This window comes from Danio rerio, chromosome 25 (genome assembly GCF_049306965.1).
Source record: "Danio rerio strain Tuebingen ecotype United States chromosome 25, GRCz12tu, whole genome shotgun sequence".
In the NCBI taxonomy this organism is placed as follows: Eukaryota; Metazoa; Chordata; class Actinopteri; order Cypriniformes; family Danionidae; genus Danio; species Danio rerio.
In genome coordinates this window covers 8,152,178-8,176,800 of record NC_133200.1, presented here as the reverse complement: position 1 = coordinate 8,176,800, position 24,623 = coordinate 8,152,178, and the positions used below count along the sequence as shown (strand labels likewise).

Here is a 24,623-nt window from a genome sequence, read left to right as displayed (position 1 = left end):
TGCTTGACTGAAGAGCAAATCAAAATGAGCGATGCAACTGACTTGAGGTTTTGTAAAGGCAATACTGGAAAACAATATTTAGCAAATGTGTGTATACTTTAAAAAAATTGCAATATATATATATATATATATATATATATATATATATATATATATATATATATATATATATATATATATATATATATATATAATAAAAAATTGCACTAGATTTTTATTTAGTTCTTTAGTTTTGTTGGCAAAACTTTCTTTTATGTTGCGAGTACATATGACCCTAGATTGACTCCACAGATAGATGGATAGATACGAATATAAACATATAGACAGACATACATAGCTATAGATAAATAGATGGATAGATAGATATGGATATAGACAGATAGATATACGTACATACATCGATATAGACATAGATGGATAGATAGATAGATATGGATATAGACATAGATAGATAGATAGATAGAGATAGATAGATATGGATATAGACATGGATGGATAGATAGATAGATAGATAGATAGATATGGATATAGACATAGATAGATAGATATGGATATAGACATAGATAGATAGATAGATAGATAGATAGATATGGATATAGACATGGATAGATAGATAGATAGATAGACGTACATACATCGATATAGACATAGATAGATAGATAAATAGATAGATAGATAGACATATGATATAGATGATAGATAGATAGATAGATAGATAGATAGACGTACATACATCGATATAGACATAGATAGATAGATAGATAGATAAATAGATAGATAGATAGATATATGATATAGATGATAGATAGATGATAGATAGATAGATAGATATGGATATAGACATGGATAGATAGATAGATAGATAGATAGATAGATAGATAGATAGACGTACATACATCGATATAGACATAGATAGATAGATAGATAGATAGATAAATAGATAGATAGATAGACATATGATATAGATGATAGATAGATAGATAGATAGATATGGATATAGACATGGATAGATAGATAGATAGATAGATAGATAGATAGATAGATAGATAGATAGATAGATAGATAGATAGATAGAGACATTGATGGATGGATGGATGGATGGATAGATAGATAGATAGATAGATGATAGATAGATATGGATATAGACATGGATAGATAGATAGATAGATAGATAGATATGGATAGATAGACATGGATGGATGGATGGATGGATGGATAGATAGATAGATAGATAGATAGATAGATAGATAGATAGATAGATAGATAGATAGATAGATAGATAGATAGATATGGATAGATAGACATGGATGGATGGATGGATGGATGGATAGATAGATAGATAGATAGATAGATAGATAGATAGATAGATAGATAGATAGATAGATAGCAAACGAAAAAAAACAAATCAAAGAAGGCACAGCAACTGAATGAATAAGCGGGGGAAAAAGATTGAACAGGATGAACAATCAAGAGATTTATGGAAAAGACTATAGCTAAATCATAACTAACAATAGAAAACAGAAGAAACAAACGAACAGACTAACAGATCTACTCACTTATAAAATCAGAACAAACAAATGATAAATGCGTCAAAGAACATCACAAATAACAAGAACTATATCATCAACAACATCTCTGACGCCCCCAAGTGGCCATAAATGAAAACACAGTACACTAATTTCCATCAAGCTGCAGTAAACACTGCGCACTACAAATGTTTATGATAGTGATGGATTAAGAGTGCTTGAGAAATGTTCTCACACTTTATCAAAATAACACACTCCTATTTTAAGTGTTCACGTATAGAAGATGAATATTACTTAATGAATCAGACTTTCGGAGTACACCGTGTCCCCATGAAAACACATTTATTTACAGAATGCCATCCACCAGGGTGAGTAATGCCAAGTAAACAGTGTTGCTGTGCAAATACAGAGAAGAAGATCTAAAACATCCTCGTGATTTTAGAGTATTAAAGATAAAAAAAAAAGAATCAAGATCAGTGTTGAGAGAGTTTTTAGAAAAACTTACATGTAGTCAAATTCAAAGAGAGAAAATCATCCGCTCGAAAGTCAAAACGAAGGTTTAAATAAAGGGGAAAACTAGACAAGAAAAATATTAAAAAAGCAGAGGTAAAATATGTACAAATCTGCAACAAATTTAAAGTGTTTACATTCAGTGTTTCCATAAAAGCTTTGTCTTCATTGATGCCCGAGCTGCTTCAGTGTGTGATGGTGGAGTTCAGAAGTCCAGTCTTGACTGTGGATTTAGAAGCGTTCGAGAGCTCCCGCTGCAGAAACAAACACAACAGATATCAAGTCATACTGTTTAACATGTTTCAGCATGTCTTAAAGGAACAGTTCCCCTAAAGAGAAAATGTACTGTTAATATAACCCCCCTCATGACAACTTAAAGGCTGCATCCAGAAATCATATACTTCCCATTATGCTACATTATGCTATTACAATCTGATTCCCATTCTGAAAACCCATAGAAGAAACCTGTTTCCACACATTTAAATTACTATCTTATTAAAAATAAAATAGGAAATGTAATTCAACATGTAAATCTAGTTAATCAAGATAAGACAGAAAATACTTCATATCAATAAACCCAAATGAACAGATATACTCTGATCACTCTCAGGTTTACACCAACCCTTTAGTTTTTGCAAACCTGTTCAAGTTTATTTTCTCTTATAAACGGAAGATAATTTAACAAATGTTGAAAGCCATTGATGATTTCTTTGGTATTTCTTCCTACTATGGATGTCAATGGCTACCGGTTTCAAACATTCTTCAAAATGACTTTAAAAAAAATGTATCGTTCAATTGAGTAGAGTAAATTTTTTGTGTGAACTTTACATTTAATTTAAACTATACATTTAATTTAGCATTTCATTACCCTGTACTCTACATGTGTAATGACAATAAAGTTGAATTTAATCTAATTACGGTTAAACCAAATTAGAATTTACTTTTTACCATGTCTTCATAAAAAAAAATAATAACAACAACAAAGCAAAAAATAAAAAAACAACAATTAAATGTAAATAAATATATAAAAATAATAAATTATATGAAAAAACAAACAAATAAATAAACAAACAATTACATAAAATATATAAAAAATTAAAACGTAAAACTTTTATAACTAAATTACAAATAATAAATTAAAAATATTTAAATATAACTAAAAATTTAATTAAATTTAAATAATTATTAAATAAAAAAAATTATAAATTACTCATATTTATTTTATTTTTTGTTTTAATTTATTATATAAAAATAAATAAAATTAATAAATTTAAAATAAATAAATATTTTATTAAAAAAAAACAAAATAAATTAAAATATTTAAATAAAAAAATAAAAACTTTATATTTTTATTATAGAAAAAATAAATAAAATAAATGAAATAAAAATACATATATATATATTTTTTTTTCTTTTTTTTTCTTTATCTTTTTTTAATATTTCAAAAATGATGTTTAACAGCAAAGAAATTTTTCACAGCATGTCTCACAATGTTTTTCTTTCTGGAGAAAGTCATATTTGTTTTATTTTGGCTAGAATAAAAGCAGTTATTAACTTTAAACACTATTTTAAGGACAAAATTATTAGCCCCTTTAAGTTATTAAACCCTAACCCCAGCCCTGAAATTAGTTATTAAAACTATTATGTTTAGAAATGTGTTGGAAAATAACCAGGGGGCTAATAATTCAGGGAGTTAATAATTCTGATTCAGCTGTATATGAAAAGCAGATAGGATTTTAGTTATAGTGTTTTTTTTAAAAGCACACACAGCCGATCCTCTATTAGTCGGGTTAGACGGGAAGAGCGTGTGTTAGTGTCAGACAGCTGATGTTTTAGCTATACAGACCTGGACGCTGCAGTGGATTCTGAATCCTTCTACAACAGAAGGCAGAATAAGCAGACGGAGGTCACTGGATAGCATCTGCTGCCTGTGAGTCTAGACTAATAATGCACTGTCTAGCAAGTTCTGGATAATGAACTTACTGCAAACTCCGAGTAGGAGGAGGCCATGGATGTGATGGAGTAGTTGCTGTGAGGGCTGGCGGTCATTGTGCGTAAAGCGCCGCTCAAGTGAGAAATATTCTCCTTATTCCTTTCCAGACCGCGAGGAGTTCTGCCGCGAGCAGGGGTTCGAGCGTTCAACTAGCAAAGCAGTTTACAATTTAATCCATTATATTTATTGTGTTATAGTAATGTGAAATATCCAGTTGTGAAAAAGCTGCACTCACCTTGCTGGAGGAAAGAGGCGGTCTCATAGAAGGGGAGGAGCATATGGAGCGGAGTGTAGTGTTGGGGGTGGAGCTACACATGCTGGATGCAGAGGTCAGCTAAAAAATAAAGAAGGTAATAGATATAACGGTCTAACACTGCATAGCGTACATTTTTTTAGCAAATTGTATGTGATCTTATTAAAACACTTTGCAGAGCATACATAAACTTACTTTTGTGCATATAGTATATATAGTTGCTAGCATTTTCATTTAAGTATTATATTTGTGATACACATTTGTTATCTGTATTATATCTGGACAAACACATAATAATAATAATAATAATAATACAACATTCTGATGCTTTAATATTTAGGTAAATAGTTATATCAAAACTTTTTATTTTATACTATATTTAACCTCTTAAGGCCCAAGGTGTTTTTTTACATGCATTTTTGCATTTCTTTTACTATTACTATTATTATTTTGCTATTTGGGCTTATTAGAACTTAATTAGAATAAAATTCTAAGTATTATCTTTTGATATGATGTAATTTTAAAGACAAATTATGTCCGTATATGTGGACTTGTGGTCCGAAATTATATAAAACACTTTTTCCTGGCTGTTTTGTAATGCATATTTAACATATACATTTTTTTGAACATGTTTTGACTATCAGAGAGTTAAAAAAAAAAAAAATCCCATTTTGGACAGTTAAAAATAGTGTTGGGACATTTGCAAAACAAAAACAGTTGCAGGATGACTGCGTGTCTGTAAGAAAATATAATACAAAGTATTTTAAATAGCTACTTAGGAGCTAAAATGTGCTGTCCTTGTATGTGGCCACTAGGAGGTTAATTTTGTGATATATACTCACCGGCCATTTTATTAGGTACACCTGTACAACTGCTTGTTTACGCAAATTTCTATTCAGACAATCACATGGCAGCAACTCAATGCTTTTAGGCATGTAGACATGATCAAGATGATCTGCTGCAGTTCAAACCGAGCATCAGAATGGAAAAAAAAGGTGATTTAAGTGACTTTGAATGTGGCATGGTTGTTGGTGCCAGACGGGCTGTTCTGAGTATTTCGGAAACTGCTGATCTACTGGGATTTTCACGCACAACCATCTCTAGGGTTTACAGAGAACGGTCCGCTAATGCCTTATTGATGCCAGAGGTCAGAGGAGAATGGCCAGACTGGTTCCAGTTGATAGAAAGGCAACAGTAACTCCTGTTTCGGATGGTCAGGTCAGAATTTGGAGTCAGAACATGAAGGCATGGATCCATCCTGCCTTGTATCAATGGTTCAGGCTGGTGGTGTAATGGTGTGGGGGATATTCTCTTGGCACACTTTGGGCCCATTAGTACAAATTGAGCATCGTGTCAACACCATAGCCTACCTGAGTATTGTTGCTGAGCATGTCCATCTCTTTATGACCACATGTACCCATCTTCTGATGGCTTCTTACAGCAGGATAACACACCATGTTATAAAGTGCGAATCATCTCAGACTGGTTTCTTGAACATGACAATGAGTTCACTGTACTCAAATGGCCTCCACAGTCACCATATCTCAATCCAATAGGGCTCCTTTGGGATGTGGTGGAACGGGAGATTCACATTATGGATGTGCAGCCAACAAATCTGCAGCAACTGTGTGATGATATCATGTCAATATGGACCAAAATCTCTGAGAAATATTTCCAGCACATTGCTGAATCTATGCCATGAAGGATTAAGGCAGATCTCAAGGCAGAAGTGGGTCCAACCGGGTACTAGTAAAGTGAATCTAATTAATTGGCCGGTGAGTGTATAATTCTAAAATATATAAATATACAGATAAAAGGTCAACTAATTATAAAAATGTACAATTAAAATGATAAATGGCAACCAACATACTGTACAATAATATCCGGTATTACCTTCTCTGCTATTGAAAATCAAAACAATGATGAATTTATATTTGCTTATCATTATTATTATGCAGCACGGGTACCTTGCGTGTTTTTCCAGGTGTCGGGGTTCCCGCAATTCTCCTCTTAGTTGGGGTTCTGATGACGGTACCGTACAACAGATCCTCCTCCGTCTGCTTTATTTTCTTCATTTGCTGCACAACACAAAAAAAACCATGCCTCTATGAAAAACGTCAGTCGTTTAATACCTGAAGTGGTCAGCTCAATTATCCATTCATACCCGCTCCTGCTTCTCCATCTCTTTCTGCATGCGGTGATGACTCCACTGCTCTTCCACATACTGCAGGAACTGCTGGCCGTTCACACGGAACTCTTTACACTGCGCCGCTTCCCATTGGTCGATCTGAGCCTTCAGACTCTTCTCCAGCTGACCAATCAGGAAAAAACAATTAGCATACAGGCTTGCCCAGTCAATCAAACGATCAAATTAAAAGAGCAGCTCAAACCTTGGGCAAACTCTTCTGCAGGTCCACCCTCTGCTTCTCCTCCTTCAGCAGGTTTCCTCCTCGATTGTTGAAGCGAGAGGGATCGGTGGCTTTTTTCTAGAGAAGGAGCCGTTAAAATTGGATTCAGTTTGAAAGTCTTTTTGAAATGCCTATATTTCAGATATGATCTTTTTATGTAGTGTAATAATATCTGTTTTAAGGAGCCATCAGTAAAGGGTTTCCACCAAATCAAATATCAAATTCTCAAACTTTCACTCACTAAAATTTCGCAACATCTAATGAACTGAAAAACAGTTTGCTTCACATAGTAAAATGGCTTTGGCAGAAATATCATTTTGCATGACATTAATGGACACTACTAGACTAACTTACCTCAGAAAGTGCTCACTCACTAATATCTGATAGCTCTACAGTAGTTTTACAAACTTTACATTTAGCTTTTCTGTCATGAACTTTAACACCTAGTCTTGAAAAGTCATTTTGAAGCCAAAGCTCTTACAATTTTCATTATCCTTAGTAACCAACTAGCCTTAGTTAACAGGTGCTTTGAAATGTGCATTTTTTATGAATGGGCATGTCAGATACTACAGAGCATTTGATTGGTCACGATTTGATGAGAAACTGAAGTATGAGGTTGATCCATTTAGGCGGAGAGGACAAACTGCAAGGGTCAGTGCATCTTTTGGTCACTGGATTTTCATTTTAGAAACAGATATTGACAAAACGAAAAATGAGCCGTTTTTTGATTTTCGTTTTAGAATTTTAAACGAAAAAAAAAAAAAAAAAACGGCGCTTTTTTATGGTGAAAAAGAGAAAGCAAAATTCAAAAGTGATATGATTTTTCTTATTTCGAATAACAAAAAACAAAATTACCAGAACACAAAAACAAATAAAGACTTGTTTTTTTTTATATTTCAAAAATAATAGGTCTACTCATTAACGTTGACGCAATGCTGCCACACGCAGACAAGCCTACTATAGGCTATTGTTTTTTCCCCACTTACTAATGTTAGAAAGCGGGATTTTGTTAAGACATATTTCCCTCATTAAGACAATATATTTCTCATATAAGGGCCAGTTATAGGCTATATATTTATTTTTTGTTTGCATGTTTTAAATGAAACAACCTTTATTTTGACCTTACATGCAAGCATTAGGTTGCTTTACTGAACACTTTTCTGAAAAGCAAGTTTTAATATTGTTAACACTATAATACTTCCACTTACTGAAGTTTAACCATGAATCATTTCAAGCGAGGACATTAATACAATTATAGTATTTTAAAATAAAAATTAACAATTAATTTTATCTGAAAGAAGGCATGCTGCACAAACACCCTGATAGGCATCCCGTGTCTTTTAAAAACGGACCAGTACTAAGCTTGCAGATGAGTTGTGTTGTGCGTGCGTCATCACCCCGCTACAATGGGTCTATCCACAGATTTTTAACACAAATTGAAATGTAAAAAAAAAAAAAATAGCCAACTGCTATTATATATATATATATATATATATATATATATATATATATATATATATATATATATATATATATATATATATATATATATATATATATATATAAAACGCTTTGAATTTCAATTTTCTAAATTTTTTCAAAAAAAAAAAAAAAAAAATTACTTGATTTTTTGTTTTTCAATATCCGTTTTTAAAATGAAAATCCAATGACCGAAAGATACATTGACCCAAAAGATACACTGACCTGCAAGCTTAAGATGTTTATATCGGTTTTAAATCTTCTCAATGTGAATTTGGTCACTGTTTGGGTCGTACTAGATTATAGATATTCAAAAAACTAAATACTGATACTAACATCTAAAAAAAAAAAAAAAAAAAAAAAAAAAAAAAAAAAAAAAAACAACTTTATTTTCACGTCATGGAACCTTTAATAGGTGCAGCCTGGCGACTGCATTTGACTGAAGGGGTTTGCTGATTGATTAGCATAAAAGAAAATGGAGCTGAAAATAACTTAACCATAATAATAGGCATGAAACAGCGCTACATAAAAAATACGTTGAAAAGTGACAATTTAATGAATAAGACGAAAATCTGTGATATTCTACGACTTTAAATGTCTGGAATTGCTCCTCTAAAGCTCCTTGATATTGCAGAAATTCCATTACCCGTAGGCAACCCAGTCAGTAATTCAAGCCTTACTTTCTACAAGCCTATGTAAGTTTGTAACAAATCTGCATAATGCCAGTGAATAATGTCTACTTTGAGCCATTAACAGTGTACTTAAAGAGTTTGGTTTGACAAATGTCAAAACAATGCTTTACTGTGTCGCGAAACCAATCCGGGTCTTTATCTTTTGGAACTGGATTTGAATTAATACCCCTGAGCTGAATTTGACATGATAATGTGCATTTGGTTTCTGACACACCCTCTCACCGTCCCAATACTTTAACTATTTCAAACACTGAGAAAAAGAGTTGATGCTCTTAAAGTGTTTTGACCCTTCATGGATGTAAACAAACTAAATATTATCTGCTAGCAAAAATGTTCAATATTGATCGTTCTGTTGTAATTGATCACCTCCAGCTCCTGGTAGAGAGTCCAGTTGCTGCTCCAGGTGGAAACGGCGTCGTACAGCTCTTTGTATTCAGTGTAATTCTGCTTCAGTCTCTCCAACTCCTGCTCATGTTCACGCAGCAGGTCGTCGTCCAGATCATCTAACAACACAAGACAACATAATCAAACATCCGCCAACGTGTAGCTAATCACTTTAAAACATTAGAATTAGCATAAAATATGCACCATTTAATCTAATAGAATTTTTTCAGGCACAAATCTTTTATGTTTTTTCCAGATGTCTAAATTTTGCAATCATGTTTTTGTTGGTACAGAATTTAATTTATGAGTATAATGCAGCATCAACATGAACATTTTAGCAATTCTCTCCATGCTGGTATACCAGTAGTAAAAAAAAAAATATATATTATATATATATATATATATATATATATATATATATATATATATATATATATATATATATATATATATATATATATATATATATATATATATGTATATATAGAAAGATTTTTACAATGTTTTTAAAACTGTAAAAAAAATAATGATAAATAAATGTTGCATTTATTTGATCAAAAATGCAGTAAATTAGGGCTGGGCAATACAGGAAAAAAATTATCACAATAATATCATGTTTAATATCAAACCCTATCAATAATTATTGCATTTTTCTTTTTTACAATCCATTTCAAAACATTGTTTTTTTTAATTAACCATTTTCTAATAATTTAATTTAATCCACATTACTAAGGTTAGTAGTTTTCATAGTCAAAAACAATAAATAAACAAAAATATTTTGTCTCTTATGTCTCATAATAAAACACACATAAGTGCTAACTGTAAGTTAGAATGTTATAAAGTGTGTGCAATGGTGAGGCATAAACACTGAACAGTCAAAGCAAACTTTAAGGTTGATTAACATCTCTAAGGTGTCTAACAATCACACAGTAACACAAACTTTATTAACAAAAATTATGAGAATCAAATCTGAGCTTTCAAGTAAAGGAACCAACCATCATTATTCAAATACATTGTAAAGTTGAATGACTACATTACCCCTTATGCTACAAAAAACAACTCTTTCAGATGGGGTGTTAGTGGCGGGGATGCACGAGAAAAGAAACCAAAAAGCCAGTCTGGCGACATCCATTTTTATGTACAATCTCTTCACTGCTGCTTGCCACAGCACTTATTTTCATGCATGTTGTTATTCTGACTTGAGGTGGCAAAACCCAACCGGTGTTTGTTCACATGATGCGTCTAAAAGCATGTGAAAAGCGCAAGCACATGGATTCGGTTTCCTTCACCATTTTCAATGCGCTTTGTGCTCCTCTGACATTTCTCATAACTACCATCAACCATTTTCTCAGAGGATGACAAATGAACAAACCATTGCTGCCGTTCCGATACTAGTTTGTGTTTATGAAGAGAATGAAAAAGTACTGCAGTGTTTATGTGCTCTGTGTTTGTCAGAGTCTGCCATTATTACTGAAATGCGTATAATGCCGCTTGCATTGTGCCAAGCAGTGCTCCACAATTGGAAATAAGCTTATTGGCATTCCTTCCAAGGCGCACGCTCAGCAGCCACATTTTAATAAAGCTATATAGTTTCATACCAAAACTTGATGCAAAACTTTTTTTTTTGCATTATTGACAATGGTCTTTAGTCATAGGATATCGATAACATTTTATCGGCTCAGCCCTACAATGATGATGATAATAATAATTAATTTTTTTTGTAAATGGCGCATTTCTGGACACCTAAAGTCACCATACAACAAGCATCAACGGCCATACCAATAAATGTAGTTAATTGTTTTATTTGTTATTTAATAGTTCAAATATCAAGAACATTTAAATCATACATTTTAAATGTATTCATTGAAATCAACCAATTATTGCAAAAATGAAGCAAGTGGCTTTATAAACGACTCTTATGATAAAACTTCCAATTACAACAGATTCCTTCAGAAACACTAATTAATTATGATATCATAATAGGATGATGTTGGAATGATCTGGCAACACTAAAGGCTTGACTAATGAGGCTTATAAAGAAATAAGTTACAGTTTCCAAATCGAACGGTTGATAATTGTAATCATTTGCACAACGTCACCATTTGGATTACATTTGTATCAATTAAACGGCGTAAGACATTTCTAGTTTGGCAGCATCTGCAGAGCTGGTACATTCTGTCCTTTTAAGTACAACACTAGGTGTTCTCATACCGCTGTGGAAGGGAAGAAAGGCTCGTCGTTGCTCCTGGCTGAAGTAACACTTCTCCCAAAATTTGACGATCTCTGATCTGATTGTGCGAATGACACGCTCAATGTTTTCCTTCTTCAGCCCCTCCATTCGCTGAAGCTCTGCCTGCAGCTAAGAGAGAGAGAGAGAGAGAGAGAGAGGGAGAGAGAGAGAGAGAGAGAGAGAGAGAGAGAGAGAGAGAGAGAGAGAGAGAGAGAGAGAAATGATGAATTTTTTATTTTATACCATGTAAGCAACAAAAGATATTTTCACGGCAAGTACATTTCATTACTGCATAAACTATTAAAAACAACCAACAAATAAATACAGAAATTAAACAGAGCGAGCGAGCGAGAGAGAGAGAGAGAGAACATGTTTGATCATTCCAGCAGAAACTCTAGAAGAACATGACCTACTTTAGTGACAGGAGAGTGTACTTACTGCATTCAATCTGCTCTTTGTGCTGCTGTGGGTGTGCAGCATGAGGCCGTCTCTTTCTTCAAGTGGAATCTCCAACATCTCCCATAATTCCTCAATGCGAGCTTGGATAGACACGGTCAGCGCTTCACTTTCAGCCTTCCTCGTCTCCAGCTGAAATTCAACACAAACCAAAACCTTCATTTTTCGCTTGCCCTGATCTCACCTCTGCCACGTCAGTTTTATCTGCCTGTTTACTGGAAGTTAAAGCCTGGATGAATCAAAATTTCCTCCAATTAAACAGTTCTAAAACAGAGGTTCTACTAACTGGCACTCCTACCAATGTTAACCAGTGAAATGATTTTAAACTCTTTGTTGGTGATCTTCAAGTGTCTCCCTCTACCCAGGTGCGCAACCTTGGGGTGCTTTTTGATGCACAGCTTAGTTTTAACTCACACTTCAAACACTTAACTATAATAGCCTTCTTCCTCCAACGTAACATTGCGCAGATTAGACCTTTTTTATTGCGGCCTGATGCGGAAAAGCTTATCCATGCCTTTATCACATCACGTCTTGACTTCTGTAACTTACTCCTCGGGGGCCTACCAGCAAGCTCTCCGAGACGTTTACAGTACATTCAAAATTCTGCTGCACGGGTTTTAACACATACTTGCTCGCGCCCCCATATCATCCCTGTACTTCAGCAGCTTCACTGGCTTATGTTAAGTCACGTATTGATTTTAAGACTCTGATTTTATCATACAAGGTAGTGTATGGGCTAGCACCTGACTACATCTGTGACCTGGTAACTCTGGCCACTCCCACCCGCAGTCATCTACCTTCATCAGCAATTTCGTTGCATCAGCCATGCTGTAAACTGAAGACTATGGGTGGTCATGCTTTTTCATACAGAGCGCCTGAGTTATGGAATGGCCCACCCATCAGCATCAGGAATGCTGTTTCTCGGGAATGTTTTAAGAAACTTCAAGACTTACCTTTTTACCGTTGTTTTTAACTTAAATTGATTTTTTATTTTTTTTTATCATCCTTGTATTGAATCATTCATATTTTATTGTGGTATTTTTTTTTTTTTTTTTACTTTTTTTATTGTTCTGCTTTGTTTGCCTTGTATACCTGTTAGCACTTTGTGGTCTGAGAAAAGCGCATTATCAATAAAATGTATTATTATTATGAAATGATTATTCAAGATTAGTTATTTTGAACACAATCATCTACTGAACGAACAGAAATGCTATTAAAACTATTAGTAGGAATAATGAACAGCTATTGCTAGATTATTATGGTAGCAACACGGTTTTTCCAGCTAGAAACTTGCGCTGCACTGCATTCTGGGATACCGGTCCCTCACATATATGAACTCGAGTTGTGAAATGCCATCAGCTGTTGCTGTAGTACTGGTACAAGAAAGCAAGTCATGCTAATTTATGCCTAAAATGCTAACACACTATTAGCATTTAATAAACGTTTATTTGAATAATAAACATGCTATATCATAATATAAACATGTTAATTCATGCTCTCCTCTCAGCATACTAATTTGTACTAGAAGCATGCTAATTTATGCTTAAAATGCTAACATTTTAATTCATGTTAATATGAACAAAAGCATGCTTGCATTGTGCTAACTAGTTTATGAGTTAACAGGTTTACAGTCATTTTAGCATATTAACAAATTAAAATGTTTGCATTTAAGCATAAATTAGCATGCTACCAATACGAATAAACCCGTTCATGCTATAAACATGCTAATTCATACTCTAAACATGCCAAGATAATGTTAAATTGTGCTAAAAACATGACAATTCACACTATAAACATGCTAACATAACTCAAACTAGAAACCCACCAATTAATGCTAATTATTAACTTTCAATATTTTAGTGTCTGTTTCTAATCGTTTTAACGCCTTCTTCCTGAGTAAATACTACATTTCATAATTGTTTAATGCAATATTATGACAGACTGATTCATGTTAACATGCTCATATGAACTAGCAGCATGCTAGCAATGTGCCAACCTGTTCATAGCATGAATTAACAGGTTTACAGAATGCGTTAGCACATTGCTAGCATGCTGCTTGTTCATATTAACATGAATTAAAAAGTTAGCATTTTTAAGCATATAGTAGCATGTTTCTAGTACGAATTAGCATGTTTATACCATGAATAAACAGATTTACAGTACATGCTAATGCTAAGAATGTTAAATTGTGCTAAAAACATGACATTTTATGCTATGAAACCAACTGGCGTTAATATAATTCATGCTTAATAACTTTTAATATTTTAGTGTTTGCTCTGTTAATCATTATAACGCCTTCATCCTGAATAAAAATTCTTGTTTTCTAATTTTTTTGTAATGTAATACTTTGACAGAATCAATGGTTAAACAATGGCACTATTTCTCATATTAGCCATGAGCATTTAATTGAATAAATGTGCGAGTACCTGCCGCAGTAGCACTTTAAGAGAGCTGATGTTTTCCACCGACAGACAGAAGGCATCTTCGTCCTCACACACTGCATCTTTCTCAAAGGTGGTGTCAGGACTCTGCTCCAAATCCTCCATCAACACGGTGATCTGACGCTTCATTTCCACAAACTCAGCATGACGGCGCTCCTGCAAACACATACACACCATCACAATTCCAGCACCCAATGGATGTGTTTTTATAATCCGAGAGGCAATCTCTACTGCAGGCTGATGCCTTTAAATGTGAATTTATATATGAAAATATGAAGTGTCATGGCCATTTTCAAAACTGATAATGAACAATTTTCTGAGCATGAAATCAGACTAGAGCCACTTCTGGAGGAGTTATTAATGGATGAATAGACCATCCCATTGAACAACACAGGAATTATTATTATTAAATAAACTATATTTAATACAAAATATTACAATAAGTCATTAAATCATAACAATTAAAAAAAAATACAGTTTTATCTACCACTAGCTATGTTTTCATCCACCTATTAATATGCATATTTTGGATATGCGCATAAAAAAACGGATGGAAATGGCAAAATGAACATTAATTTTGAAAATGCACATATCAGAGTATGATAAACTTTTTATTCTATATGAAAAGATGCCCATAAACTAAGATGGAAACACTTTAATCAAACAAATTGTAGCGTGCGCGCTAAATTGAAAAAAATTAAATAAATAAATTGAATAAAATAAAGTCATGTGATATTGTTGTAAGAGATCACGTGATGATAAAATGTGTGTGGACAAACCAGCAGGCTGAGCACATCGTAAAACATCTGAAATGCTGTTTTGTTTTGGGGCGATGCAGTAGCGCAGTAGGTAGTGCTGTCACCTCTCAGTAAGAAGATCGCTGGTTCGAGCCTCAGCTGGGTCAGTTGGCGTTTCGTAGTGGAGTTTGCATGTTCTCCCTGCGTTTGCGTGGGTTTCCTCTGGGTCCTCTGTTTTCCCCCCAGAGTCATGCGGTACAGTGAATTGGGTAGGCTAAATCGTCAATAGTGTATGTATGTGCGTAAATGAGTGTGGATGGGTGTGGAGTGTCTCAGGGATGTGTTGCGGCTGGAAGGGTATCTGCGTAAAAACATGCTGGATAAATTGGGGGTTCATTCCGCTGTGGCGACCCCAGATTAATAAAGGGATAAAGCCGAAAAGAAAATGAATGAATTAATGTTGTTTTGGTCATTCTAAAATCTCTCAACCGTTTCAGTGTTAGTGTTATTATATTATATTGTATTATTAATCATCTCTAGAATGGTCAAGAGCATCTGAGCTTCGCGTCTCACGCCTTCAAATGCCAGCATGCATTCATTGCATGTTCACATTTGTCTTTTAAGGCACAAGTCATTTATGAAATATGGAAAAGATTCACGCAGCTTCTACCGCAGCAAATTAAGCTGTTACTTCAGATATTTGGCACCAGACAATCAGGAAGTGACGATTGGAAATGCTGCTTTATTCGCATGTCTTTTATGCGATATTCCAATTTTGCTCATAAATTTAATTTGCATCTTTGGATGGAAACAAAGCTACTGTCACTAATTAAAATATAGATATAAACGTGCACCAAGCAATAATTAAAAACCGTTTTCACCATAGTGTTAGACAGAGTCCCAAAACACGCTTTCATCCAATCAGCATTAAGGGTGTGTCTAATAACCACTGCAGAGATTTCAAAAAAGGGGTGTGGACTTGTTGGGCTATGAGCATGTTTGTTTTGGTGCTTTCAAATATCAACATTCATTCTTTAAAAATTCAGAGGTCGCCACAGCCAATGAACAGCCAACTATTCCGGCATATGTTTTAGGGAGCGGTCTAGTACTAGGAAACACCCATACACCCATTCACAATCATACACTACGGCCAATTTAGTTCATCTTATCCACTTATAGTGCATGACTTTGAACTATGGGGGTATTCGGAGCACTTGAAGAAAACCCACATCAACACAGGGAGAACAAGCAAACTCCACTCAGAAATGCCAACTGGTCCAGCTGGTACTCAAACCAGCAACCTTTTTGCTGTGACGCAACAGTGCTAACGATTGGGCCACGCTGCCAACCAAATATCAACACTGATAGGCAAAACTTACTTGACTTGAAAAAAATCTGCATGGACTTCTGATGTAATGATTGCTTGCTAAAGTAAAGCACAAGACTTATTTCAGTATGTTGATCTACTTCCCCACCCCATACTCAACATTTCGGTTGGCTTTCTTTTTGCGCATTATACCCTCAACTAATGGTAAGAGGTTACGAATATTGTGGGTAAAGTGACAGAAGCAGCACTACTCCAAATGTGGAAACAAATGTCAGATTTCAATTTAAGATTGCCCAAAAACATTTTTTTGTGGGTTAACTTGCACATTAAATATTCACCTTCTGAAAACAATATACTCGACAGCTTTTTATACCCTGAAAAAGACAGACAGTACGAGACGTTGATCTTTTTACCTTCTCCTGGTTGCGTGTGTTGATGTGCTGCCTGTAGTTCTGCAGCTGCTGCTGTGAAGGCACGCGTTCGGGATGGATGGGGAACAGGTCTTCACACAGGACATCACACAGATCTTGATCCTGCTGAATCAGAGACTTCAGCTCAGTCTGGCGAGAGCTCTTTTCTTTGAGCATCAACTTGACCTGCGTGCGGAGGTCCTTCTCCAACTGCAGCATCGTAAGGCCATCTTCCTCCTGCCAAAGCACAAACAAAAGCCCAGTCAATTAGATGAAAGCTTTGGATAAAAGCGTCTGCTAAATGACTTAAAGTAAATGTATAAAATGAGTGGAAGCTAGAAAACCTTACTGTTAAAGGCACAGTTCATCCAACAACGAAAATTTTGGCATCATTTATTAACTATCATCTTGTTCAATACACTTTTGAGCTTCTCAAAAATAAACTATTTTGAAAATGTATAAATAATGTATAAGAAAAAAAATATATATACATATACGGTCAGAATTATTAAACCCCCTGAGTTGTTAGCAGCCCCCGTTTATTTTTTCCCCTATTTCTGTTTAACAGAGAAAAAAAAATTCTCTCAACACATTTCTAAATATAATAGTTTTAATAACTAATTTCTAATAACTGATTTCTTTCATCTTTGCCATGATGACAGGACATAATATTTGACTAGATATTTTTTAAGACACTTCTATACAGCTCAAAGAGACATTTAAAGGCTTAACTAGGTTAACTAGGCAGGTTAGAGTAATTGGGAAAGTTAGTGTATAATGATGGTTTGTTCTGTAGACTATCGAAATATTATATATTATATATTATAACAAAATATTATCAAACATACTGTGAAAATTTCCTTGCTCTGTTAAATATCATTTGGGAAATAAAAAAAAAATCTATCTATCTATCCGTCTGTCTGTCTGTCTGTCTGTCTGTCTATCTATATATATATATATATATAGCATACACACATTTATTTATATATGAATAAAGCAATAAAATAAATAAAATTAAAATAATAAAAATCTGGAAACCGGCAGCCATTGACCTCCATGTTTTTATTTGTTGAAAGTCAGTGGTTTCTGGTATCCCACTTTTTTCAATGTGTTCAATGAAAAAAAAAATGAAAAAAAGAAAAAGAAAACAAACTCAGTACAGTCAGACAAAACCTCATCATTTGAAGAGTTTATGCCTTCTCAGAGTTTTATAGAGAAAATGTTTGTTGAGGTATAAACTCAAAACTGCAAAAAATGAGTAGCGAGAAGCTTAGAACCTACAAATTGAGAAACAATTGCAATTCAGAAGCGGGAAAAAGCAGAATAGAGAGTGAATCTCATAATAGGAAAAAACTAAAAAAAAAAAAAAAAAAAAAATCTTCTTATTCTTAAAAGGAAAAGATTCCAAAATGTTAACTCAAAATCATAGATTGCAAATATTATATGAATACGAGTATAACATCTTTTTTTTTCCTATTTCATGGAGTAAAAATAGGCTTTTACCAATTTTAAATGCAAGGTACATCCACATGAACAATATTAAAGGCTTATACATGTCAACGCTATATTGGTAACATCAACTCCTTTAAGATTTACTTAAAAAATTAAATTAAATAATTTAGATAAAATTAAAACGAAAAAAAAAAACTACATAAACTAAAACCCTACTTAAACCACAGACAGATGCCGAACATATATATGAACATATACATTTTTATTTACTTATTTTTACAGCAAGAGCAATTCATAAAAAATAAACACAAAAGCACAATCAAATAAACACAAAATAGTTTGGATGAGATTTTTAACATTAATTTATGATAAAAATTAACCGAATATCATGCAATAAAAAACTGCAATCAGTAAAATTGGGAAACTTCTAAGAAATTCTACGCCCAACAAGCACCATTTTAGCATGTTTATTCAGCAAACAACAAGCTCCAACAGGCTAACAATTATCTTGAGGAAAAAAACAGACAAAGAGTCTGTTGCCACCTATCTGCCTCTATTGCTGGGGTGTGAACGGAGTTTAGCAGATAATGTTTGCCAGGGCAACAACATTTTAACTGAAAACCGTAAAACTTTTAATGAAATCGATAATAACCGAAAACCACAAATTAGTGATGCAGTTATCCAAAAAATCCTGAATCAGTGACTCTTACCTGAAATTCCTGCAGCTGGAGTTCATCACACAGACTGGACACTTCATTTCTGCATGCTTCAATACTGGTCAGCAAGCGCTTCTTCAGTCCTTCCTCCTCTGCAATCATCATGTCCAGCAGATTCTGAAGTCATTACAGGGAGGAATTAATTAACACTGAAACTCTGAGAGTGTCCGGTTATTGAGAAATGTAGACAAGCTGAACTGACCTTGATGTGCATGTGCACGGCATCGGTACGCTGCAGCCTCTGGTCTTCTGGGATCCCGATCTCCTCCCAGATGTCCTTTAGCTGATTGAGAGCCTTGTTCAGACTCGATACAGACTCTGCAGCGTGGATCTCGCTGAAAACAGTCAAATCCAATCAAAATGGATACGTAATTTGTTTTCTTTTCGGCTTAGTTCCTTTATTAATCAGGGCCCAATATTCCTCAAACCAAGACAATAGTTTTACTTGCCTAGAAAATGCTTCTTGATTTAAGAATTTGTAGATATTTGGACTAGAAACAAGACAATCTCTATGTAAAAAAAGCATTTTTGCGGTGTGTATATGCATAAATGTAATTAATTCCAAGTAAAGTATTTAACGTTCATGTTTAAAACACATTTTCAGAAGAAAAAGTGTCAAAACATGGGTGAAATAATGTTATATTTCTATTCAGTGCAATAGATTGTTTTCATATGTAACAAATCTTAAGACAAATAAAAAAAGCATTAGAGATAATGATTTTTTGGTTTTCATATGACTCGTTATAAATATGACTTGTGTGTGTGTGTAATACATATGTGTAATATATATATATATATATATATATATATATATATATATTAATAACGTTGTACATTTTAGTATATTCTTTTGCTAGACTGAAAGACATTGATGTAACGTTAGGATTCTTCTGTAAATAATGGTAGATTTCATACTATAAAAACAAAAGGAGACTAAGTTAGATTTAAAGGTGTATTACTCTTTTAACCCTTTGATGCACAGCATAGATTTAAAGTTTTTTTTTCTAGATCTATATTATAGTTTGTGCATCAAAGGGTTAAAATAATGAATTGTGTATTTCAACAAATACAATTTGATACCATAGATTAGCATCGCTATTAACTTCCTTAAAACATGGTTTCACGATGATTATAAGCTCACATTCTCTTAATAACTCAAGTACTAATGTTAAGCCAGCGTATATATTTTTAATTATACCCACAATGTAGAAAAATATCGGCCGAACACGATGTTTACTAAAACAGTTGTATCGAAAATGGAAGCTAACAGTAATGCATCATATACCAAACCAGCGTTATATATATATAATACAGCACACATAAAGTTGCCCTCTTACCTCTTCCTCATGCTGTCCGCCTCACGCCGCAGATTGCGGTTTACACAACCTATAAGTGCTGTTTTGACACCTGTACAACTTTATTTACGTCTTATTTCGATCCGACGCTGGGCTTTGAAACCTCTGACTAAAAATTCAAACGCCGCATTGAAACGCTCCTGCGCACTGATTGGCCGAAACTAAGCAAGGCAACAAGATACTACGCGCTGATAGGCTGACAGACGTCATGGGGACTCTTCCAGCGCACTGATTGGATGCAATTGAAGCCAGCTGACTGACCAGTTTAACTGGTTGCAATGATGAATGGAATGAATGGCGTTGTTGAATTCAGAACCTTTAATCAGCAGAACTGAACGTTATCTTACCTTGATTGATTTGTCATCATATAATCTATTGTTATTGTTTACAGAGTAATGTTATTTCTCTTTTAATTAGATTTTTAAATATGTAAAATAATTATAGTCATTTATAATTCAATTCTTACTGATACTCGAGTAGTTTCTTTTTAATTTAAGATGTTTAAATTGATTAACTACACTGTGAAAATGCTGGATTCCACACAACTCATTTATGTTGTTCCAACGCAAATCGAATGTACGAATCAACACAAATGTAAGTGGACTGAACATAAAACAATTAAGTTGTATCAAATACCTCAAGAATTTTGTTCTTTTAACTCATTTGAACATTTTACTGTATTTTTATAAATGATTTTAATAGATACAATGCTCATTGTTTTGTTGAGAATATGAATTTATTAGTTTATTATTCTGTTATGTGATTTACGAAGCTACATTTTTAAAAACAACAGCAAATATACAATTTGAACATGACATCCAAATAATAAAAATGTAACTTGTAGCATAAAATAAACTAAAATATAAATGACATAATCAAAATAAATAAAAAGACAACTTCAACATAGAAACCTTTACAACGACAATATAACTAGATGATTTAACTTACCCAATTGACGGCAAGTTAGTAGAGTAGAAGTAAGTAAAGGTTTATTTATAAAGCACCTTTCCCAGACATTGAGTAACAAAATGCTTTGCAATAAGAGAAAACAACTAAAAGAACACGTGACAATAAAAGAAGACCTAAAACATATTAAAACTATTTAAAAATCCAAATACAGAAACACTAATACTGGTATTTAAAAGCTTGACCAATAAGGGTCAACTTATCTCAGAGTTCTCAGTGCTATCGGGAGAGAGTTTCCAGAGCCGTGGGGGCCACCACACAGAAAGCATGGTCCCCCTTGAGTCTTAAGACGAGTTCTGGGAATGGCTAACTTGCCAGAAGACCTCATAGACCGGCTACATGAGTGACTGCTTGAAAGACCTTGAATGTACAGGGGTGCTTGACCATGCAGAGCTCTATATGTAATAACCAGATTCTTACAATTTACTCTAAAACTAATAGGTAGCCAGGGAAGCGCCTTAAGCACAGGTGTAATGTGTGACCTCCTACTGGTGTTAGTTAAAAGCCTCGCTGCTGCATTCTGCACAACTTGCAATCGCTTCATAGAGGATTTGTTCAGACAAGTGAACAAAACATTACAATAATCCAATCGAGAAGAGATGAAGGCATGGACAAGCATCCCCATCTCTTCCTTTGAGACAATATCTTTGATTTTTGCAATGTTCCTCAGGTGAAAAAAGCATGAACAACAGATTTAACATTAAAACACAGAGCTCGATCAAAAATGACACCAAGATTTCTGATATTACTGCAATTTGAAGATGACAAACCCCTCAAAACTTGCCTGATCATTGGGGTGATGCTATCTGGAGCAAAAATTAACATTTCTGTTTTATCAGGGTTCAGTTGCAGAAAATTGTCTGCCATCCATTTGTTATGACTAAACAATCCAGCAAGAGAGACAGTTTGTCAAGCCTGTCAGGGCTAAAAGAAAAATATAATTGTACAACATCTTCATAGCAGTGGTAAGATATACCTTTAAAACTACTAATAATCTTGCTGATTAATTGAATCTTACTATTCAATTAACTTCAGCTCCTTTGCGACTTTAATTGTATCTTGACATTTCTTGCTATCAATAAACTGGAGCGAGTCTATATATAAATGAAAATCTATATTAGAAACCTTTAAACAAGGTTTAGAGTTATTCAATCTACATTTTTGAATATGAAATTTACCAAATACAATCAAAAGATTCATTATAAATTCCCCAGATACATTGTATGAGCCAAAATAAAATATCTTTGGGGGCCAAATTACATAAAAACAGATTTGTTTTGGACAAACAGCGATAATTCTTCCTAAAACTTGTTTAAATGTTGACATTTAAAAAGGTGAATTTTACGGAGCTACATACCAATAGACCATTTCAATGTGGTGAAGTCATTGGACCATCAGCAATTGCAGCTTGTCGCATGTAACAAGAGACTATTCAATCATATCTTAACATTAAAACAGCTCTTATAACATTATTTATCAATATGTGGACCTTTTCGGATTCTCAGAAGCTATACAACTTAAAAAATGTAAAACAGGAAATAGGTTAGGACCATTGTTATCGTTTACATCCCTCAAAATGGTCTATAGTGCTTCAGAAAAATCCAGTGAAACAGGGTGAATTTAGATACTGTTGGACAACTCTTATGAGAAATTCTTTATTAAATTCTAAACATCAGAAATACAGTTGTGAAACGAAACTATTCCTGCTTAATAAATGATAGATCGGACCATCTGTAGCAGAGATGCCCAAACTAAAACCCACAGGCCAAAGTTGACTCATGGAAACCTTTGATTTGGCCCGCCATCCTATAGGGAAAATGATGGGTAGGACTTGGAGAATGCCTTTAATAGAGTTTGCCATTTCTAATTTAATGTAATTTTGGTTTGTTTGGTATTGCTGAGCTACAAAAAAGCAAACTTAAGTTAAATGTTTGAATCAAGGGCGTAGATTTGCTCTAGACATTGGTGGAGACATTCATCGTTAGTTGCATTGAACAGCACAAATTCTGTTTCGCGCTTTTAAAAATATAAATAAAGCCTATAATTTAAAATAAACACTTAATAATACAAATAACAATCACGTCCCATAATGCACATGTCAATTTACATGATTTTACTGCAGTCAGGCTTTAGGGAGGTATGAATCGGGGGACATTTAGAGCAATTTAAGTGTTTTATCCTGATAATAGTTTCTCATAATCATAAAGACCAAAATCGAAAGTGAATTTCGATTAATTGCTCAGCCTTTGTTAATAGTATCACAGTGAACTCGTAGCGGACTTGGCTTTTTGCTCGTGAAGGTTACTAAAGGTTGACGGAACATAACTTTTTTTTTATGAAGTCGATTTGATTATTGGTATGGACGTTTCAGTAATTGGTGGATATTGGTGGGGACAAGTCCCCTCCGTCCATGCCAATTCTACGCCCTTGGTTTGTATTAAATGTTCAGATTTTTTTAACCCTCTCAAGGCAGGCGTTGCTGATTTGGAAGAGTAAAAATTAACTACCTTATTACTCCATATACATATTTTATGAGTTTTTTTTACTAGTTAGTTTACTAGTTACTTTTAGAAGTACCACTGCAGGACTTGGTTGTCCATTAGCAACAAACAGTTACAAAAGACAAAACAACTATTTACAAAAGACAAAAACTGTTTCTTGGAGTACTTAAAGTGATTATTATTTTATTTTTTTTTATGTTTACGTTTTATGTCTTAATGTGCATTTGTTGTTGTTACTGTGAGTTGCTTTGTGTGGCACTGTTGTGAGATGAGGGCTCTTGACTGCAAATCAAATCTACCTTCGGGTATAAATAAAGTAACCTACCTACCTACATGACAAAGTGACTTGGAAACATGACCTACTCAATGAGGATTTGAGATATTGGATTTGGATCCCATATTGTTTTTGTTGTTGTTCTGCCACTGAAAAGCAATTTGTTACATTGTTTGAAAAGTTGTAAATAAAGTACGCCTTGCATGTGAAGGTCTCTCTAAAAAAAAAAAGTCTGTATTCTATTGTACTACCCCATATGATAATTTCCCCAAATATTAGATTTTTTCTGTTTCTAAAACTTAATTAGAGCCTGAGAGGGTTAAATGTACACACTGTCACTCATTGGAGAGATGACAATGCACAAGACAATGTGAAAGGATGTGCAGCTTGACTAGTGTGTTCAGCATTGAACTCTATTGTGCTTTAAATCAAAGAGCATAGAATCACCAAGAGGCAACACTCTGGTGCGATTTGGGAAACCATTTTGGAAACCAAGGCGGCCATTTTGAAATG

General features: G+C 33.9%; 1 protein-coding gene across 2 annotated transcripts; it reads right to left on the bottom strand.

Moving 5' to 3' along the window:
- Nucleotides 1-1,851: 1,851 nt before the first annotated feature.
- Nucleotides 1,852-20,439, bottom strand: prc1a (protein regulator of cytokinesis 1a). Of its 2 annotated transcripts, NM_001004494.1 has the most exon segments (15): nucleotides 1,852-2,290; nucleotides 3,883-3,911; nucleotides 4,020-4,178; nucleotides 4,265-4,363; nucleotides 6,250-6,360; nucleotides 6,447-6,593; nucleotides 6,673-6,768; nucleotides 9,228-9,364; nucleotides 11,457-11,604; nucleotides 11,914-12,063; nucleotides 14,358-14,528; nucleotides 16,850-17,083; nucleotides 19,009-19,131; nucleotides 19,217-19,349; nucleotides 20,352-20,439. In NM_001004494.1, coding segments are annotated over 15 exon segments (1,797 nt in total). In that variant the 5' UTR covers nucleotides 20,363-20,439; the 3' UTR covers nucleotides 1,852-2,241.
- Between the last annotated feature and the right edge of the window lie 4,184 nt (nucleotides 20,440-24,623).

What these genes read in the sequence shown, in the direction of transcription:
- prc1a (XM_009297767.4), bottom strand. An exon ending in CTCTCTACCAGGAGCTGGAG is followed by an intron (nt 6,769 to 9,227) that starts GTGATCAATTAC and finishes CTCCTTCTCTAG; the next exon opens with AAAAAAGCCACCGATCCCTC. An exon ending in CCTCCTACTCGGAGTTTGCA is followed by an intron (nt 2,291 to 4,019) that starts GTAAGTTCATTA and finishes TTGTTTCTGCAG; the next exon opens with CGGGAGCTCTCGAACGCTTC.